The sequence below is a fragment of the Lycorma delicatula genome, chromosome 1 (genome assembly GCF_047948215.1).
Source record: "Lycorma delicatula isolate Av1 chromosome 1, ASM4794821v1, whole genome shotgun sequence".
Classification (NCBI taxonomy): domain Eukaryota; kingdom Metazoa; phylum Arthropoda; class Insecta; order Hemiptera; family Fulgoridae; genus Lycorma; species Lycorma delicatula.
Window position 1 is genome coordinate 74629093 of NC_134455.1, and position 19057 is coordinate 74648149.

Below are 19057 nucleotides of genomic sequence, written 5' to 3' on the forward strand. Positions count from 1 at the left end.
AGTGATGCCATGTGGTGTTGATGTTAATTAATCTTTTATCACAGAGTTGAGTTGAGAATTCCCAGCTGTATGGTTGATGAATTTTCAGCTTCGCACTGAAGTGTTTTTTGGACAGGAGTTTTGGAGATTTAAGTGATTTGGAAATTGTTGGTGGAGATATACTGGACGTGTGTAAAACATTTGGTGAAAATCGGATGATGGACTGACCAATTTTTTAGATTTTTGTAAACTGCTGTTTTTTACATGTTAAACTATAGGAGAATAGGTATGACATAACCTATTTCATAGTAGAAATATTCTAAGTTGAGTGACAAGATCGAACAAGACAGTGATGTCATCAATATAGAGACAAACAAGGATTTATAAAAATTTTTGCAATTTATACTGGTGAGTAGGTTGAAATGTACTAAGTGTTAGCTAGTTCGATTATAAGGGGGAAACTTCAAATTCCTATTTCCCTGTAATCCTTCTGAATTTGGTCAAACCCTTTTGGATCTCCATCTATCCAGACTTCCTCACTCCTTCACCATTCCCCTCCCCCCCCAAACCGACCCCGGATTTAGAGGGATACATTTTTGGATCCCCCAAAAAAAAGCCCCACAAAATAAGCTTGTGGGGAGTAATTACATGGAATTGAGCGCTCAAATCGATTCTGACAATCATTTGAAGATACCATGTGATAAAGAGGCATAGTTCCTTAACATCAGAAGAAATGGAGGTTCCAGGCACTTCTAAGCCGCCGATCATGGTGAAGAGGACTGAAGCTAAGTCTGGAAAGAAGAGGATTCAACCATCGTCATCTGAGAAAGAGGAGGTGAGTCCAGGGAGCATGGATGACCTGCTGGGAGTGTGTTTATGTTGAAGCCACACTTAGGGGCAGGACTACTGAAGCATATAATCCATGAAAAGGAGCTTACCAGAATATTCAAAGAACTGCAGGCGCTTAAGGAAATGTCACCTCCTTTAGTTAGCATAACTCAGGCGAATCAGACTGAGGAAATCTGGGGCAGAGATTTGACCAAAATCATGGAGGAAGATATTGATGACGAGGAGCTCGTGTGACTGGTGACCATACATTGGCCAGCAGAGACGTTAAAGAATCTGAGGTACATTAAAATGTGATGGAAGCGGAAGGTGACGTGGTGCAGTTGTACGATTTATCGGGGCGAAAAACTTAGGGATGATCAATACTACAGACCAATGTTGTAATGGAATTACTGCGAAAACATGAAATTAAGCCCGAAGATGTTACACAGGATGGTACAAAAATTATGGGTAGAGGTGCACCAACTGTGAGAAAGACACGTTATACAATGCACTACTCATTGCAGATGGAGAGCAGAAGACACTGGCTGGAATACTGCTAGGAATTAGAATGATTTTAAATGAATTGCATAAACTGATGTTTGTCATACTGGAAGGTTGACTTGGCTGTATGATAGAGAAGATGGTGGCATATGCAGGCAGAGGATGGGAGGACTTGATTAGAATCTTTACTGCCCCTTCGAATAAAAGAATACAAAGAATTAAATTGCCGAGAGTTGAGAGATCTACTCCGGCAGTCAAGGAAAGTAGAACTTTGGTAGTGAAAGCAATGTAAGAGTTATGCTGATCTCCTGAGACAAATGAAGGAGTTCATAACACAGGAGGAGGCAAGTGAACTTTTCTCGCTCCTCTTCTGAGCGAGAGAGGAACTTTGTATCAGAGTTAAAGGATCACAGAAGGCAGAAGAGTTAAAAAATACACTGTGGAACAAAGCTGCCAATCTCTATGTTGATTTCAGGATAAGAGTGAGCCGAAGAGCCATAGTACATATTAAAGACATTGAGAGGGAAACAACTGAACAGGAAATCGAACATGCAGTAGTTCAGGTGCTTGGTGGTGAGGAGGAATTTAGAGTGACATCATTACATCCTGCCTTTGGAGAAATGAGGAATGCCATAGTTGTTACTAGTCACTGTGCAGTGATTAGACTTACTGAGAGTCGAATATGCATCGGATGGGTGCACTGTCGCACTTATGTGCGAGAGACAGCTGATAGGTGCTACAGGTGTTGGGGAATGGGCCACCATGGCATCAAATTGTAGGGTACCGATTGTAGTAACCTTTGTTCCAACTGTGGGAAAGCAAGACATAAGAGGGCACAGTGTGATGACCCAGCAGCCTGTTCATTTTGTGGCGTGGAGGGCCACTGTGCTGGCAGATGCATGACAAAATGAGATATCTGCAATTAAATCCAAGCAAGATCTGGTGGGCTATGGACCTCTGTTATGAAGTTGCATAGAGAGAGAACATTGACATAATACTTATAACTGAATCAAATGCGGCGGTGGTGGTGAAGCCTCGATGGCTGGTGGACCTCATGGCCAAGGCGGCGATAGGATTCCCAGTGAATAGAACACCAGTAGTAGCAAATGATGCAGGACGAGGATGTGTATGGGCTGACCTGGGCGAGATGGTGGTGTATAGTTGTTACTACTTCCCCAATACAAACATTGAAGACTTTGTTGATTTTTTCGAAGACCTTAGCCATAAAGTAAACAGAAACAGAGGTAGAAGGGTTCTAGTAGTAGGAGACTCCAATGTTAAGTCTCCTGATCTTGTTGGTTGTGTTACTACACTATGAGGATGATACTTAAATGAATGGGTGAGCGCTTTGGGGCTGATATATTTTAACAGAGAAGTTGACACATTTGTATCGAGGGAGTCGCATTCGGTGCTTGACTTGGCATTTACCAACGAAGAAAACATCGGCGATTACTGTAATTGGGAGGTCCTGCAGGAGGAGAGCCTGTTGGATCATCTAATGATTTGGTATGACTTGGAGACCCAACAGAGAATAGAGTCACTGATGAAACTGGCCACTACTAAGAAGGGATGTATGAAGTTTGCGCAGGGAATATGTCAAAGATTAGCGAAGAGGGTAATGCCAGAAGTATTTGTGAACATTGTGCAAGATGAATGTAGAGTAACTGGAGTCACCTATAGCAGGCTTTGAAGGCAGCACATGTACTGGTGGTGTGAGGAGATAGGGTGGCTGTACAAACAAGCATGGGCCAAGAAGAGGACTAACCAAAGGGCTAATCGAAGAAGTGATCCTGCACTGGTGGAACATGCCTGCTCATAGTATACGGTGTCTCGTGCTGCCTTGAAAGCAGCAATTAAACAGGCGAAGAGGAAATCTTGGAAGGAGTTATGCCTTGATATCGATAACGATCCTTGGGATCATGGATATCAACTAGTGGTTGGGAAACTTTGTCAAACTTTGCCGGCATTAACTGAGGTGCAAGTCAGGACAGTAAGGATGCTGTTTCCAGACTGGGAGGAACCCCCCAGAGAGGAGATGAGGTGGAGGATATCCCACCATTCCGTACTGAAGAGCTCATCCAGGTGGGCAGGAGAATGAAGTTACCTAAGAGCCCGAGCTCGAATGGGTTCCTGGTAGAAATTGTACACATTTTGGTAGATGAGGCACCAGTAGAGACCCTCAGGATGATAAATGCTGTACTGAGACAAGGACACATTCCAATATATAATAGCAATGGAAGCGAGCGAGGCTCATTTTGATAAAGAAGACTAATTCAGTGGGAGGGTCTCTGTTCAGGCCATTGTGTGTAATTAACAACATCTGTAAATTACTCGAGAGGATGATTGAGAGCCAACTAACAGAGGTGATACTGGCCAGAGGAGGACTTCATGAAGTGCAATATGGTTTCAGAGCAGGGAGGTCCATGATCAGCATGGTCAAGGAGGTCGTACGGATGGTGGATAATGCAGCAGACAGCACCTGGAGGACCAGGAAGATACCAGTAGTGGTCCTCCTAGATGTAAGGAGCCTTTAACTCCCTCAGCTGTGAGTCAATTTTCCAGACGCTGGAGGAGTGGAGCATAGATGGGTACATGAGAAGAATGGTCCAAAGCTACTTAGATGAAAGGAACCTCAACTATAAACTTGGAAGTTCAGAGCTGTGGTTTCGTTCCATATACGGAGTATCCCAGGGGTCAGTCCTGGGTCCCCTGCTGTGGAACATGGTGTATGATGGGGTTTTGAAGCTGCGTTATCTGGATGGTATGACTAATTGCTTATGCAGATGACCTTGCCCTGGTTGTGGTAGCAAGGACAGAGGAAGCAGTTGCTGAGGCAGCTAATACTGCACTAGCTACTGTTGGAGAGTGGATGCGAGACAGAGGTCTGGAGTTATCGCAGGAAAAGATGACATATATCAGTATGACAGGGCAACAAGTGCTGAAACCCATTACAATATGCATAGAGTGTTAAGTGGTCCAACCACGGGACACTACCAAGTATTTGGGTGTCTGGTTGGACTGTAGTAGGAAATTCATGCCCCACATTCGTGTGAGATGGGGGATAAAGCTGGACTGCTGGTGAAGAAGCTCACTAGACTACTCGCTAATGTTGGAGGACCCTGGGCATCCAAAAGAAGATTATATGTTGATGTAGTGAACTCGCTGTTATTGTACAGGGGGTCCTGCGTGGGACAGAGTCTTAGAAATGGAGCGCAACAAATGAATATTCGAGGGGGTGCAGAGGTGATGAAGGTCAGGGAATCTCGAGCCCCTGAGTGAGACCCGGCAGGGGTTCCTCTTGAGGTTACCTTTGTTAGAGGCAGGTACAAAAGACCAAGACCTGGTTGTGGAGGTGGAGTGGCTGGGAACAGCATAGCTGGCTGCCTGCCCTAGTTGTTAAGAGGCAAAGGCACTTCTTGGAGCTGTGTGGTCCTTTAATGTGTATCCAGCTCTGGGAAGCAGAGGGGGAAAAATCTTTTATCACAACTGCCCCCACCTTTTTTAAATTTATTTTTGTTTTTGTGGCAGTGATTGCTATGATCATTAGCCACTAATACCACAGCATGCAGGAAAACTGCATTTGCTGTTGTTTGGCTGTGTATGAGAATATACTTCAATTTCCAGAATTCTATTCACTGAGACTTTCCAAATAATCTCGCAAAACATTATCAGGCTGTAACAAGTTTACTGTCGTATTCATAATGCAACAGTTATTATTAATTCCAATAGTTTTTACTTCTTTTTTTTACATTTAAATCCTGTAAAAATTTATACTCGGTTCTAACTTAATACTAAATTTTACTTAATATATGAAAATGAATATAATAATTTGTGGTAAATAATTTAATGAAAATTGACCTTATTATTCCCATAGAAATTGCATTTCTGAACAATATAGAACGTGAACATGTTAAAGATGATGAAAACTATTGGTTTTGTTGTCTTCATTGATTTTTGCTAAATTTATATCAAGTTTAAGGTATACTCAATTGCCATCTTTACAAAGAAAGGAATTAACTTCTTCCCCAAAAATCTTAGCATAATGGGTCTCATCAGTATCTATAACTCTACATTTGTACAGTAGTATTGATGAAGATTCATTTATTTAAACTAATAAATGCATAATGCATAATGTACAAATATGCTTACTGTAATGAGAATTTATGAAATTAAGAATGTTATTCTGTATGATATGCGAGTTAAAATGGCTGATATTTATACTATTGTGTTAATTTAGAATATTTGATTTTTTTTTTTTTTTGTTTATAGTGTTCATCATAGAAATTAGTCATGCGTAGCAGTAGTTTTTGTTTGTGATACTTTGAAAATGGACATCACCTCACATATCTTTTTTACTAATTTGCTGTGGTTTACTTTTTATCACAATTTTCTTCTTCTCATTTATTTTATACTTTAATACCTAAATTATTATCACTACTCTCCTGATTTGCTATATTAATAATGTATCTAGAAGTTGTTAAAGAAGTCTAGAAGTTAGTAAAGTATTTAAATATTGTTAATTTACAAAATATAAAATACAACACTTGCAAGTAATGCTGCAGTTTCACCTGGGACAATTTTCACTCAGGGATAAAACACTGAAACAAGTTATTGACTGCTCAAGACAAAATCATGTGAAATGAAATATCAATGAAATGGTTTTTATTATGAAATTCATAGAAAATTGAACATCATTGAAAATTTCATTTTCAATAAAACGGTTATTTGAAGGCGGATAATCAGGATTCTACTACATAATGAGGATTAATTTGTACTTTATAAAAAATTAGGATGATATTACAGAAAATATAATATTTAACAGAGGAAAATAAATAATATTTTATCATTAGTGTTATGGCTGTATGGCTAATCCATACAAATATAAATTATATATTATCTGTAAATTATGATCAAAAGTTTATTTCTGCATTAAATTTATTTTTATATATGAGGTGTGATCAAAAAGTATCCGACCTTGGCTCATAACAACAAAAATATTTAACCTATTTAGTTAAGTGACTTGCACACTTCAAAGTAGGAGTGGTGCCTTCTAATGTAACACATTTGTCCCAGCAATATTTTCCATTGTTGGAAAAATTTTTCAAAAAGTCACTTTTTGTGAGCACCATAAGTTCTGTTGTCACAAATCTTTTGATATCCTTTCTATCTTCAAATCTCTTTACTTTAAGCAGTATTTTAAGTTTTAGCTAAGAGCCAAAATTTGAGTAAGGAGCTTGCTGAAGTTGTTAAATTCTGTTTTTCCAAGAATCTCTGGATAAGTTTTGATGCATGGGCTGGAACGTAGTTGTGATAAATTTTATCACAGCATGTAACAGCATCTCTTATCTAATGAAGAACTGTTATCTAGTACTCTTTATTGATAGTTTGTCCTTGAGAAGCGTACTCCTTAAGAAGCATACTTGTGCTGAAGTATGTCTTAATAATCGAAAAAGACAGTCAACATGACCTTAACATTGTTTCATGACTGCCTGACTTTCTTTTGACACTGAGAACTTTATTCCAGTGTTTTTCCAATGGGATGACTGCCTTTGTCTCAGAATCATAGCCATGGACCCATGTTTCATTACCATTTTTTTTTTCCCCATTAAATTAGGATTACTATTGGCACATTCCAGCACGTTTTGTGCAACTTCAGTCAGTTTCCCTTTTGTTCATGAGAGAAATATTGGGATAAATTTTTCTGCTATGCACTGCATCCCAAGATCTGCAATTAAAATTAATTGCACTGAGCCTAATAAAATTTCTACTTTATCTTCAACCTCTCTAATTGTTATTCATCAAATTTATCGAACTTGTTCAATTTTTTCAGGAATTTTTCTGATGGAAGGTCTGCCAGAGTGTTCATCACTTTTAACAGATGTTCACCATTAACAGAAACAGAAAGAGCACTACTCACATGTTTTACTTTCACAATTGCTAAGCAGTGAGAAACTGCAATGGCAGTAATACAGTGATTCATGTGCAGCCAATATGAGTTAGTCACATTTCACAATGGTCCATCTCCCACGTTACATCTGATTACTGCAAAAAAAAAGTAGATCTTTTTTGATCATACCTCATTTGTGTTTCTATTTGGACATCAATGAAACTCTCAGGTATTGGCTTTTCCCCTTATTGAAACTATGACCACACAGTGTCAAGAAAGTATAATTACAAAAAAGTATGATGGAGAAATGGTGCCTCCTTCTTGGTAAGAGATTATTTTTATGTCATTCTCTGACTTTCATGTTTGTTTTTGTAAACAAATAACTTAATTTAGTCTTCGTAAAATATTTTATTTAATATGACATTTTTCCATTTATTGTTATTTTACTTTAGGCATATGTATACACTTTTACAACAGTAAGCAACATCATGGTTATTTTAATACATCAGTTGAAAAAGTAAGTAAAATATTACAAAATATGAACAAGAAAAGAATCATTATCTGATTACAGAAATCTTGAGTTATCTAACCCTTATTTTGAAATTTTTTGAAGTTATCTTTAAATCCAATCTTGGTCAGTGTGACTGATATTGTGAAAAGAGTTATTCATGAATGTTCATTTACTTTTATAAAATCAATATTTTCTCAATCCATAATTATTTTAAATCTGTTTCTCGTATTATAAAAAAATATAAATGTAAAATTAATGACAAATTCTTTACTTACTTTTCTTTTTCAATAGACGGTATGGTGCGGTTGAAAAGAGGTTTTGCTTTGAAGGAGGTTCACGTTGTGGTAAAGGAGAGGGAGTTTATGTTCTGGCCACTGATCAGAGTGAGGAGATTTCACGTACCCTTGAACTTGCTGCTGAAGGGAAACTAATGACACGAAGAAGACCTGTTGCAAGAAACATGTCAGGTATATTAATTAACTTTATGTTTTCTCGTAGTTTTTGCTAAAAAGGACTTAATTAAATTTATAAACTTAGTCTTTTCAATAAAGTTTTTTTTGCTTGAAGTAGACTGACATTTAAACATGTCTACATCTTTTATAAATATATTAGTTCACTTTTATCGTAGTTGATACTTAGTGAGGTGTTAACTTTCTGTGAAATTTTCAGTGTTATAGAAAAGTAGAAAGAGGAGGAAAATGTAAAATTATAATCCATTTTAAATTTTATAAGTTGCATGTACCTAATTAGTTATTATTATTATTATTATTATTATTATTATTATTATATACAATAAACCAAAATTTAAGACAATCATGCCGTTTTTCAAGATCTCTCATTTACATGTCATTAAAAATCTTTAAAAGTTAAAGAGATTATTACATGTGTTTACATCAGCTGTAATAGTTCAATGAATGACAACGGTAGAATGATGCAACAAGTAGTGTTGTGTTTGTGAAACTTGTCACTAGCCCACTTATCAGAACATGTGACTGACTTGTCACTGCATGGACTGATCAGCCCTCTGTTATGAAACTTTGATTTTTTAACACATTTTGTATATTTTAAAAATATAATATTCATTTATAGAGTGAGTAGTTAATTATAGTTCAGTTGTGAAAATTTTAATTTTTGTCATTGGAAGTTAAAAATTACTTCAATTGATATTTAGATATTTATTATAAGTTATTTCAGAATAATTTTGTTTTTGTTTTAAAAAACTAGTTAGAAAAAATTTTTGAAATATTTTTCTTTTAAGTAACAGTAAATTTAGTATTAACGTTTTTGTAGAATTATATTTACTTGACAGATATTTTTATTTAATATTTTCAGTTATGGAAAGTAGTCCACGTCATTCTACACGACATGCTCGTTCAGAATCTGTTCAAGATAGCTGTGCCTGTTCTCCTTTTCCTTCTGTTTGGACAACACCATCTGAATCTGTGCCGTGGCCTTCTTCTGAGACACACACTGATAATACTTGTGATTTTGGTGATTCATCATCTATGGAATACACAGACACTCAGAGTCAGGTACATACTGGGTTTTTTACTTTTCTTTCATCTGTTAATATTTTCATTATTTAACATTTTTTTAAAGGCTGTAACCAGGTTGATTCTTTTTTTTGTAATTTGATTTTTTAAGACTAGTCATAGCATTTATTTTTTTAAATCATTTCTTACATTAAATATACACATTATTATATATATGTATATATACTAGCGGACCTGACAGACGTTGTCCTGACGTGGCATTGTTCTGTAATAAATGCACAACACATAAATATAAGTAACTTATTTAAGTTAAAATTAGCAGGAATGTGGACGAAATTTCATTAATATATTAGTGTGAAAATATTAATATTAATATATTGACAATATTAATGATAATATTAATATATTAGTACAAAAAATTACGGTATTAATTAGTCAAGGTTAACGAGCATAGGTTAAGTTTGGTTAACTTATATTTATAAAATAAATAAATATAAATAACCATTTATTAAAATTAATAAAGAGACTGTTCATTTTCCATCGAAATCCGATTGACTACTTTGCTTCTAAATAAAGCTGTAGCTGCGGTGGTGTTTGCCTAAATTTTCTCCACGTTACTTCTAATTTTCACTTAAGATCATTTTAAAAAAGTACCTCCTGCATTTTTTTTTAATTTAATAATTTTGAAGTTTCATAACCATGTGATAGCTTAATTAATCAATTAATAAAAAATTAGAGCACTGTAAAAAAAGCAACGTTGTTAAAATTTTAGTCGAAATTTTTATCATTTTTCTCATTCTTTATTTTAACATCTATTTTACCAAATTTTAGATAATTGTAAATTAAAAACAATTTTAGAACATTTTTTATAAAATTAATCAGCTACAAAAATTATAACTTCAATTTTTTAAATATACATTAAACTATAATTATTATACGTAAATTATATTTTAATTTTATAAATGTTATAATTTATTTTACAAACTGACATTTTTATTTTCAAAGAGCCGTTCAATACTTCATAATTTGCATAGAATCAAATGAGAACTGACAATTTAAATTTGTAGGTTAAGTTGATTGTTGTTGAATGCAGGTGTATACATCATTAAAATTCATGAAAAATCATGTAAAATACTCACGTCAATACTGCATCTTACAAATTTGCACAATGTGTATTTTCTAATTACACTTTAAAGCGTTATTTAAATAAATAATATTCTCAATAAGCGTGCAATTCTAGCAGACTCGGCAATGCTTCGCTATTGCTAGATTTGAGTACACATACAAATTAAATGAACACAATTAAGTTTCATAAAACCTTAAAAACAATGAACATTAGGAACTTCACAAAATTAAACCTTTCACTTTTTCACAAGTCAGAAGGTAAATAAAACCAAATGGCAAAACAACAGCACTACCTATCAGATTTAATTCACACCACTCTTTAATCACAGTATTCGGTGGAAAATAATTTTTTAACGAAAAGGGTTGTGGCTGCAAAATCATTACAATTAATACTAACATTAAAAAACTTACAAAACATTACAGAACTTCATAAAATTTAACCTTTCACTTTATAAAAGTCAGAAAAAAAAATCCAATTGTCAGAACAGCACTACCTATCGGATTTAATTCAAACTACTCTCTAAACAGAGTAGACCGTTAAATTATGAATTTTAATGTAATAACAACATTAAGGTACGACGCAAGTAACTGATATGCGGAAAAGCAACAAAATAAAAAAATTTCCTAGAATCCGATCGCACCACCAACTACCGGTTCTGACTGATATGCCAAAAATAAAAAAAAAAAATCTAAAACGCGATCGCAGCGCTGCCTACCGGATCCAATTGTGAACCTTACCCATCCCAAGTTCAACAACAACACATAAATAAATTAATTAATTAAAAAAAACATTTTTTATCGGATCAAATTGTGAATCTAAATCATTCTCGAATCTAAGCTTAATCACACATACAAAATTTCATCAAAATCAGTCCAGTCGTTTAGGTGGAGTTCAGTGACATACACACGCACAGAAGAAATATGTATATAAAAATATATATATATATATATGTTTAATGAAGCTGATGCCATTATAATAAAAAATTTATTTTAAATTTACAGGATGTAATAAAGTTTTAAGAGATTTTTATATTTGTAATAAAAAACAAATATATATAATCAATGTGTAAAAAGAAAATTTTTTAATCAAAATAATAGAGTATTTTATGACTTTGTAGCAGTAGGTTATAAGGCTGCGTTAACTAACAGTATAGCTGCACTATTTAATGTCATGCTTATTTCAAAATTGTGATTTTTCTTAAAGAAACATATTTATAAGTTATTCATTTTTTAATCTGATATCTTATTTTTTATTAAGTAAATACATATAAAATGATTGCTTAGAAAAATATTTTTGTCAGTTATAGTTCTGATCAGTACATATTTACATTACAATTTTTGTATTTTCTTAGAGTTGGCAATCAGAACGAGGAATGGGTCGTTGTGTTAGTTGTATTAGCAAGCTGGGTGGTCCATTAACTAGATCTTCCACCGCTAACACACCAGGTGAATAAAAATTATTTATACAATTTTTAACATTATTAATGTCAAGATTTTAGTTGACAGTGACTTTAGTGAATTTTAAAATTTCAGGCTAATATGTATACATTTGTTTTAAGTTAAGTACTTATAAAGTTATTATTTTTTTTATTATATAATCTGCTGGAGTTTATTTTTATTTATATTAAAACTGTAAAACAAATCTGATGGACACCATATGACGTCCTTGTACACCTATTAAATTACATATACACATTTTTTAAAATGAAAAGTATGTAAAATTTTATTTCATTAATAACTTCTGATGTTTTTTTTATTTTTTGTTATTGAATCATTATTCATCATAAAAATTTTTACAATCAGAGGTTAATAATTATTAATAAATCGATGTATGAAAAAAAAAGTTAAAAAAAGTAGGTGAAGTCTGATTCGAACTGATTTGCCTTCCTCCTGTAAGATCCAAATGTTTCATTAATTAAAACTTTATTTGACAATAACTTTGGAACCAATGAAAATAGTACCACTTATGATGTATCACTGAAAGGCTCAGATTGAGGGCTTATTACTGCAGTTAAGAAAAAGTCCAAAATCCAATTTTTTTTTGGATTTTGGGTTTTTTTGGACACTTGGACACTTCTGGATATTCAGTTGATTGCAATCAAAAGGGGACGTGCACAACTAAATGTTACAAGTCCTAAATCCAAAATTTCAACTTTCAACGACTAATTGTTTTTGAGTTATGCGAGATACATATGTACAGATGTCATGCTGAAACTAGTCAAAATGGATATTTCCATTGTAATCTGAAAACCAAAATTTTTCACGATCACAATACTTGCTTTACTTTGAACAAGGAAGTAAATATGCATAAACATTTTACTCTTCAGTATATCTTATCTTAATTTATTATTTACAAAGTCTAATTAGTATACTGTTATCATTTTTATTTTCATTGGCCAGAAATGAAGCTCTTTAAAAAAAAATACAAAAAAACAAAAAAAATTACAAAAATATATTTGATTACATATAAAAATAATTTTTTAAAAAAAGCTTTTATTTAACTAATATTAATATTAACATTAATATAAAAAAAAGGAAACAAATTAGAAAAACCCTCTAAAAAGTAAAAAAAAAGAATTAAATCAAATTGAGAATTTTAAACAAAAAAATATAATATATTAACAAATATAAAAATGCACTGAAAAGTAAAAAATAAATTATATAATATCTAATAAATAACCAATAAATAAAAAATAAATAAATGTAATAATTATTAAATTTTAAAATTAAAAGTAATGAACATATTTAGTTAAATAAAAGCGTGGCGCAGTTTTTATAATTTATTTAAAACAACACAACATTTACAACAATTATTCTTCATTTTCACTTTCAATAACAACGCGAGGAGGCGGAAAGGTCTGCTGGAACCTCTCCAGTTGAGACTGACTAGCTACAAGTAACAATCTCGGAAAATGCACCCACTCGCTTTCTTTGTACGTGTTCTCACATAGTTGAAGTTCATCTTCGAATTCTGTTAGTAATCTAAGCCAAATTGAACGCACTCTTTCCGCTAAACGTTTCATTTTAATTAAATATGAATTTTTATCTAATGAATTCATAATTACGATTGCAATTATAATAATTAATAATTTTTCAGATACCGTCAAAATGTAATAACTTTGAGTAAGATTTCTAAATTTAATTTTTATTTTTAATCTTATTAACGATTAAAGGTCATCTTGGTGCAAACTTGAACCATCAAAGAATTAAAACTTTAGTTATTTTATTACAGATAAATAAAGTATATACATATACTAAACAACATCATTAAACAAAAAATATATTTTAAAATACAGCAAATGTCTATAAATACTTATTTGAAAACATTGTTATAAAAACTGCGCCACGCTTTTATTTAACTAAATATTTTCATTACTTTTAATTTTAAAATTTACTGATTATTACATTTACTTATTTATTTATTTTTTATTGGTTATTTATATAATTTATTTTATACTTTTCAGTGCATTTTTATATTTGTTAATATATTATATTTTTTTGCTTAAAATTCTCAATTTGATTTAATTCTTATTTTTACTTTTTAGAGGGTTTTTCTAATTTGTTTCCTTTTTTTTATATTAATGTTAATATTAATATTAGTTAAATAATAGCTTTTTTAAAAAATAATTTTTTATATGTAATCAAATATATTTTTGTAATTTTTTTTTTATTTTTTACTTTTTGGTCTTAATGAACAATAAACTTTTTACATCCAAAAAAAATATTCTTAATAATATTTATATCTGAATATTATTGTTGTTCACGTTTGTTTGTTTATTAAGGCTAAAAAGTAAAAATATTTATTTTTACATATTGAAGTTACATACGTGTACCAAATTTCAATCATTTTCATAAATGAAAATTTTCAACTAAATGCATGAATTTAGCGTTTAGGTAGTGCGAGGTGGGGTGGAGGTGGGTCATATCCAAATTCTAACACCGTAGTAATGTATTGTCATCAAAGTTACATACATGTACCAAATTTCATTGATTTTCATATGTTAGATCAAAAGATATAGCAGTTGCAAGATTTGATTATAACTAAAGCAAGTTAAATAAAAGCTTATAAAACTGGAGTAAGCTATACTAAAAAATGTATGTTACATTTAAAACTTAGGTAAATTATAACTGATTACCCTTCCTGATAATGTATATCGCTTATGAAATGTTAGGTACATCGATTAACCACATAAATCTTTTAACTAGATGCTCATCTCCCCTACTTAATTTTAATGATTGATGTCCTACTGTATGTATGCATTGGTGGATTACTTTGACTATTAAATTGTGTATGTTTTAATGTACAGTCACTTCCCAATTACTGATCAGTTATATCATTTACTGGGCAGTTCGAATGATTTTAAATTTTTTTTTTGGATGGTAAAGTAAAAAACAAAACTTTGTATTTGTGATATGTGAAAGAAAAAACTTTTAAGCTCAGAAAGTAAAATTTTTCAACTTGTTAATTACAGATAGTTGGAAAGAAAGAAAGTTTTACTGTTTTTTTTATTTAACAACTGATATCCTTTGATAAGATTGATTGGAATAATTACAAGATCAATACTATTGAATTTATGAAGTTTCTACAGTGACGTTTTAAAAAAAATAAAAAATATTTTTGTTTACTTATAGCTAATTTTTTTCTTAAACATGTTTTCACTATCCTTTCTTTATAAGAATTACAAAGTACAGTAAGTTTTAAGTTTTGTATACATAGTTCTTGCGCAGGTTGGAAAGGGTATTTAGATAGAAGCAAGGGAACTACATTGTTAAAGTGTGTGAAGGGTGTGGTGAAACATGCAGGTGCTCGCCTAAAAGTTCTGATCATTTGTAAATTTTATAATTTATAAAAGTTAGATTATAATCTGGAGTAAATTATAGTTTATTGTTATAATGCTTTATTTTAAAGTTAAGTAATAGTTAGGAGTAAGTTCTTAAATGATGTACTTACATGTATTAATATTTCTAATGAATTTTCAATTAAGCAACATAGGAGTATATAATAATTATTATCAATAATGATAAAAAGAAAATATTCACTAACTACTTATTTTTATAATATTTAACGTTAGTGCTTTCGTGGGGTGCATCAGATGGACTGCTTCATCGGATGTAAAAATTAAAATAAATTTGTTTTAATTTTTAATCTTTTAAAATATTTTATTTTTAATTTATTAAAATTTTCACACATGAAAGCACTATTGTTAGATATAAAAAAACAAAGAGTAAGAGAATATTTTCATTTTATTATTATTATTGATAATAATTTATATTTCTGAATAGAATTTTTTAATATCTCATGGTAAGTAAAATTTGTCTTGGGACAGATCGTTCAAGGTCACCTTAAATCAAATTACTTTCAACAACTGTAGCAAATACTCACAGCTATTTTATTGATTCTTTTTCTGATAAAATTATCATAAATAAAAATACTCCTGTTTGCAGGTGAATGCAGAGCTAGCTCTATTGTACCTCCTAGCTGTGTTTCTGTTTCATCTTGTGAATCAGGTGGTTCATCAGAATACAGTACTCCTCGACTATCTGCTAATTCTGAAAACTGGTAAAACATTAATTTTTTTACTTTTTTAATAATTTTAAAAGAGATAAATTGACAAATGGAATAGAATGAAAAAAAATATTTTTCGATGACCTTTCATCTTTGACAATTTTTAGATTATATAGAAATTTTAATATTAATTTAGCTATTGAAAATTATGGTGGGTTCTTCTAACGTAACTTTAATAGTGTTATTGAGTATGATATTGTCATATTTTTTGTATTATAATTATGGTCTCTTTTTAGCTGGTCAAAGCAGTCCAGATTAACTGGAATTCCAGATTTTCAAACTGCAGGTAATGGGTTTAAACTGTATTTAAGTTTGCTAAAAGATGGTATCCCAAATGTTCTAGACTTGCTTTTGAGTTTTTAGCACTTAACTAATAAAATATTGATGTATTTTTTCTATTAATATTTATACTTTAAATTTATTTATCATTAAAAATTAAACCTTAATTCAATCAAAAAATTTAATTACCAGTTGTCTTTAATCAGAAAGTAGTGTAGTATTTATATTTTATGGATTTATAATTGTAATCTTTTTGTTTTCTATAGGATGACATCTCCTCCAGTTACTAGTGAAAAGTGTGCTTGTTGTCCTCCAGCACGACCACCTAAGCCTAGCAAGTTGTCATTGCCACCACAACCTGTTATGTGTAAGAAACCCCCAATGTCTACACCACCAACATGTATGTGTCAACATAAACATAATGCTTATAATAATTATGATGTTCCTCGATCTATTGCTGCAACTTTAAAGGTAAGTTTTTAACATCTATTTATTATAAAACAAACACTGTTTGTTGTAATTTAACAAACACTGGCAAAAAAAAAATTAAATAAAGTAGTAATAGTAAAAATAGTTAAATAGTGCCCAATTTTTCCATACTGTTAGTATGGCATGAACCACAAGGCTATTTGTCAGACTGTTATTTCTTTATTACAAAGATAAAGGAATAAGTAGTAAATCAAAACACACAGTGCTGAATTTACTGTCTGTTATAAGGCCAGTGATGCATGGTGAAGACTTATCTGTATCCCATTCTCCAACACATCTAACTTTAGAAGATGAATAAGAAGGATATCAGATAGCCACTGAAGTTCAAATTGAGGAGCAAGATAACCTATTTTTGAAGCAGAATTCTCTCCCTGTGACAACATCTGATAACTCAAGTGAATTAAATGACCTTGTTTGGAATTTGAACTTGTCAAACAAACAAGCTGAGCATTTGGGATCTAGGCTAAAAAGATTGAAACCTTCTCCATACTGAGACTAAATTGTGTTTCTTTCATAATTTTCAGGAAGATTTTCAAGATTTATATCCTGAAGAAAGTCGTTTAAAATATACTGTAACAATATTTGTACTGTAGTAATAAATCAATATTTGTGTTGAAGTGTATGGATGCACTTCATCATGAACAAAACAATACAGAATGAACACTGTTCATTGACTCTTTGAAAACTATTTTAAAGACTATCCTTTTGCACAATACCAACCAACTTCCTTCTTTTCCCAATAGCTTATGCAATTAACATGAAAGAAACATATGAAGAGACAATATGAAAATCCTATTAGAAAAAATTTAGAAAAATAATTACCATTGTACTGTTCGTTGCAATTTCAAAATTATTGGGTTATTAATGGGTTTGCAGCTCAGCTACACTAAATTTTGTTGCTTTTTGTGTGATTGAGGTAGCAGGGACAAGTTAACAAAGAGATGATTCTTCTACGTCCACTCCATGCAAAATTAGGCCTTTTCAAAAACTTTGTTAAGGTGATAGATAAAATTGGTGGCGGACTTCATTATTTTAAAGAAAAATCTTTTATTAGTGATGCTAAAATCAAGGAATGAATTTTTGTGCACCCACTTAAGACCATTGATTAGAGGTGGACAAATTGAAAAACTGTAATGCCAAGTTGAAATGTCAGGGAGGAGGTTAGTGCTGTGCAAAACTTTGTAGAAAATCATTCCAGAACTATCATGACATTGTGAGTAAATTATCACAATCATACAAACATATGATGTGTCACTAAAAAGTAATTTATTGGGTTCATATCTGGATTTGTTTCTGGACAATCTTGGCGCCATTATTGACGAGCATGGGGAACACTTCTACCAGCAAATCTCAGTCATGGAAAACAGGTACTAGCAACAGTAGAGTACAAGAATGCTTTCAGATTATTTTTGGGCACTAAAGAAGTATGTTCCAGATGCCAAACACAAAAGTAAAATAACAAATATGTAAGTTAAATAGTGCCCTACGTGCATGTAAATTCTTACAATTCTTTTAAGATTTACTTATGAAACATAAAAAATGGTTGAGTAATGGAAAAACTTTATTTTCATATTTTAATTCAGTATGAAAAGTTCTATTTGGATATTACAGTAACTATTAAAAGTAGCTTAAGTATACACTAATAGCAAATTAATACAAATTCAATTGAATTTAGTAGATTTTTGTTAATATTTATTTCTTGTTTAAAAAATTGTGTTCTTTTCTTTTCTTGCTGCTAATGGGTTTTACTTTTCTATATAATCTTTCTTTGTTTTAAGTTTTAAGATGTTATAAATGTTTTGTTAGGCTACTGTACCCATCCTCATCAGATGATGCTAAGTCAAACATCTTTTTTTTCATGTTTGTTGGTTTTTATTTTCCGCTTTCACTCCTGCACATTCTCCTTCATCTTTTTCTTTCTGATTATTCTGATTTTCATCTAAGATAGATTCAATAATTACATCATTGTTCATAATATTATTTTCTGATAGCCCTTTGCTACAAATCCATTTATTCTTGTCATCTGCATGTAATACTCGGTTTTTTCTATAATTCCTTTTAATCATTTTACTTCTTTGCATTGCTGGTTTCTTTACTAACAAGATTTTCTATTTCATCCAGATAATTGTTGAAATAATCTGATAGCCGTTTTCCGGCATTTACTAATATTTAGAGTTTAAATTTCATTACATTCAATACGTGTGTAATATATTATGTTGTATGTTTAACTTTTTAAACATAAATAATTTAATAGTTGATCAAATTAATTCATATTGCAGTTTACTTATTATTTTTAGCATTAATGATTGTGAACCGTAGAATAAATATTGGTCAATTAACAAAGAGAGTTGATTGAATTTGGCTTTGATAACAGTGAGACTATTTTATTAAAAAAATAA

At 31.5% G+C, this 19057-nt stretch overlaps 1 protein-coding gene across 3 annotated transcripts in view; it reads left to right on the top strand.

Moving 5' to 3' along the window:
• The window catches only part of LOC142319351 (uncharacterized), a 725216-nt gene that overhangs the window by 674756 nt on the left and 31403 nt on the right, over positions 1–19057 (top strand). For all 3 annotated transcript variants that reach the window (XM_075356557.1, XM_075356565.1, XM_075356555.1), the window contains 5 exons: positions 7998–8173; positions 9039–9238; positions 11677–11770; positions 15770–15884; positions 16436–16640. In XM_075356557.1, the coding sequence (XP_075212672.1) occupies positions 7998–8173; positions 9039–9238; positions 11677–11770; positions 15770–15884; positions 16436–16640 (790 nt within the window). The remainder of the gene's footprint in view (positions 1–7997; positions 8174–9038; positions 9239–11676; positions 11771–15769; positions 15885–16435; positions 16641–19057) is intronic.